This window comes from Limulus polyphemus, unplaced genomic scaffold, assembly GCF_000517525.1.
Source record: "Limulus polyphemus unplaced genomic scaffold, Limulus_polyphemus-2.1.2 Scaffold7623, whole genome shotgun sequence".
Classification (NCBI taxonomy): Eukaryota; Metazoa; Arthropoda; class Merostomata; order Xiphosura; family Limulidae; genus Limulus; species Limulus polyphemus.
In genome coordinates, this window is record NW_013673233.1 from 9656 (window position 1) to 12892 (window position 3237).

General features: G+C 40.1%; 1 protein-coding gene across 1 annotated transcript; it reads right to left on the bottom strand.

The window, feature by feature from the left end:
* Nucleotides 1-300: 300 nt before the first annotated feature.
* LOC106474737 lies at nucleotides 301-670 on the bottom strand (the record flags this gene model as incomplete). The annotated part of the gene is made up of 1 exon (XM_013935430.1): nucleotides 301-670. A coding segment is annotated over exon 1 (370 nt), but the record flags the coding sequence as incomplete, so codon positions are not given.
* Between the last annotated feature and the right edge of the window lie 2567 nt (nucleotides 671-3237).

The following is a 3237-nucleotide window of genomic DNA, read 5'->3' on the forward strand; positions in this document are numbered from 1 at the left end:
AAGCTATATGTTTATATAGAACAGGTGAGCACCGTATTAATACATTATGTTTATATATAGCAGTAGTGTTTGTAACATTATTATATGTAAATAAAAACAGGTACGTTACGTTAACACATTAGATACGCCATGGTTACATAAAATAGGCACATGTTACATTGTTTATTTAACAATAATAACAACAATATATACACAATAAAGTCTGCTGATTTTATTCTTCACCATATAATAATGGTAACACTACTGTAATACAAAACACAAGGATTTAATATTGTTTTCACTTAGGGTTAAGATATTTACCTCCCAGCCTTGGGGGAAGAAATCTTTGCTGTCTCGCCGCCAGTAACCATGGGTACACCTGATACTGGGACTCTCGGCCGACGAAGAACGGAGACACCGGAGGATAGGCGGGTGACACCGAGGAGTAGATGTATGGTGAGATCGGTTCTCCTTGTCCTAGACAGACGGTAACGGGCCGGGCTGGAGGGAACGTTGCGGGATAAGTTGGCGCAGATTCCGAGATTGATGTCCGAGTATTGGTTTGTTGTGCTGGGAAGGTTCTGTTTTCTGCACGACCCTCGTTAGAGTCTTTTCCCACTAGCGACTCGATGGAGAAAGTTAATTTAGGTTTAGTCGGGACTGGCATTATTGGAGTCGGGGCTTGCGGCATCATGCTGACATGGAACCGACCCCCTCTGACCACTGGGCCCGTCAACTTGAAATTACGTCCAGTGATGGTGTGTGTGTACTTACTGTTTGCACGTGAAGTACACTATCTGTACTGTAGCCAGACGTTAACGTGTCTTAGCGTAAACTACTTACTTCTCTGCCCCCTGACAAAATCGGGAGGTTGCTAATTTCATCTGTTTCTCCAGCATTTTGATCGGCTAATTATCTCGCTTAAATGTTATTGGTAGTAATACTTGTTTCTGATTGGTCAGGATGGTTCTAAAACATGTTCTCTGAAACGTCCCATTTGCTGTACAGAAAGAATAATTGAGAATAATAGCAAAGCTCAAGTCCAAACCGCAACGGTTCCTCTGATTGGTCATGGCGTTTTCGTCTACCTGAAACGTGGCGCCCTCTATAAAATTACACGAACTGTTTGTCAGTCAGATATATTTTCTTTTTCACATCTTACATACGTATGAAGTACAAAATATTAGCAACCGTACATAGATAGATACCTGATTACACTTAACAGTTTCGTTACTGCTAAATATCTTTAACACGTTTATTTCAGGACTTCTGGTCAGATTGTTTTCAAGTTTATTTAAGGACTTCTGGTCAGATTGTTTTATACTATAGTGTTAGTAATTAAACCTACAAGTTGATTATTATTCGTAGTTCTGATCTGTAACTTACTTTGGATCTGAAGTCATTCATAATCACCCGGATTGCTTACTCGCTAGTCGAGCTTATCGTCTGCCATTAGTTAGTTCTGACCCTGTTTGATCCGTTAACCGATTTTTTTTTCTCCGAAGTTAATAGAAATAAATCCTAAATTTGGCCCAACGAGTAGTTATACCAGTTGATACAAGAAAATTAAATTACCTGGTACAGCTAAATAGTAGAGTTAAATGCGCAGAACATTGGATTTAATGCAACCAAAAGCAAACTAAACAAAAACAACAACTCTGGATTCGATATAGCCAAAAAAAAAGAATACTAACGAAATAAACTCCAACGAATGTCGGAACTGTCTGGGGAATACTGTTTGGGGAATATGCTTCCACGGGAGAATTTCCATTGATAACAGAGAAAATGCTGTATTCGGATGCATTTTGAAAGATAGATGCCCGTTAAGCTGAACGTCATGATCATACTTCTGTCTTCCCTGAAGATGTCTGGGAAGATGAATTCATGATCGTAATTCTGTCTTCCCTGAAGATGTCCTGGAAGTTGAACTCATGACCATACTTCTGTGTTCCCAGAAGATGTCCGGGAAGTTAAACTCATGATGATACTTCAGTCTTCCCTGAAGATGTCCAGGAAGTTAAACTCATGATCGTACTTCTGTCTTCCCTGAAGGTGCCTGGGAAGTTAAGTTAAACTCATGATCGTACCTCTGTCTTCCCTGAAGGTGCCTGGGAAGTTAAGTTAAACTCATGATCGTACCTCTGTCTTCCCTGAAGGTGCCTGGGAAGTTAAGTTAAACTCATGATCGTACTTCTGTCTTCCCTGAAGGTGCCTGGGAAGTTAAGTTAAACTCATGATCGTACTTCTGTCTTCCCTGAAGGTGCTTGGGAAGTTAAGTTAAACTCATGATCGTACTTTTGTCTTCCCCGAAGGTGCCTGAGAAGTTAAGTTAAACTCATGATCGTAGTTCTGTCTTCCCTGAAGGTGCCTGGGAAGTTAAGTTAAACTCATGATCGTACTTCTGTCTTCCCTGAATGTCCACGGGAAGTTAAACTCATGAGCGTAATTCTGTCTTCCCTTTCCAGCACAATAAAACAAAATGTTAACCTAAATGAATCAATGATTTGGATGACACTATACGGTATTGGGTTCTAGAATACTGGGACTATACGGTGTGGCGACTGGGTTCTAGAATACTGAGTTCTAGAGCTACGTTAATAAACTTCATCCACTAATACATCTATTTGTTTGTTGTTTATATTTCCACTTTATTTCCTATTCATCAGGTTATAACGCTTTACCTAATGTTTGGAAGAAGACATTGGCTGAAATATTAACGTCAGCTTTTAGTTCTGTCGTATTCCTTTGGATAAAGTCTTTTAAAAAGCTGAACAAATTTGTCTAACAGGTCAATCTGACCAGTGCCATGTACTCAATCTGCTGGATTCACATCGTTTACTTTGTCTAACGGGTCAATTTGACCGGTGTCATCTACTCACTCTGACAGTTGGTAAAGTTAACCGGTGTCATCTACTCACTCTGACAGTTGGCATTAACCGGTGTCATCTACTCACTCTGACAGTTGGTAAAGTTAACCGGTGTCATCTACTCACTCTGACAGTTGGTAAAGTTGACCGGTGTCATCTACTCACTCTGACAGTTGGTAAAGTTGACCGGTGTCATCTACTCACTCTGACAGTTGGTAAAGTTAACTGGTGTCCAATACTAAATACCTGCTGATCATATGATATATCCACCAGCACTCGTGTACTCTAAATACCTGCTGATCGTATGATATATCCACCAGCACCCGTGTACTCTAAATACCTGCTTATCATATGATATATCCACCAGCACTCTTCCAATACTAAATACCTG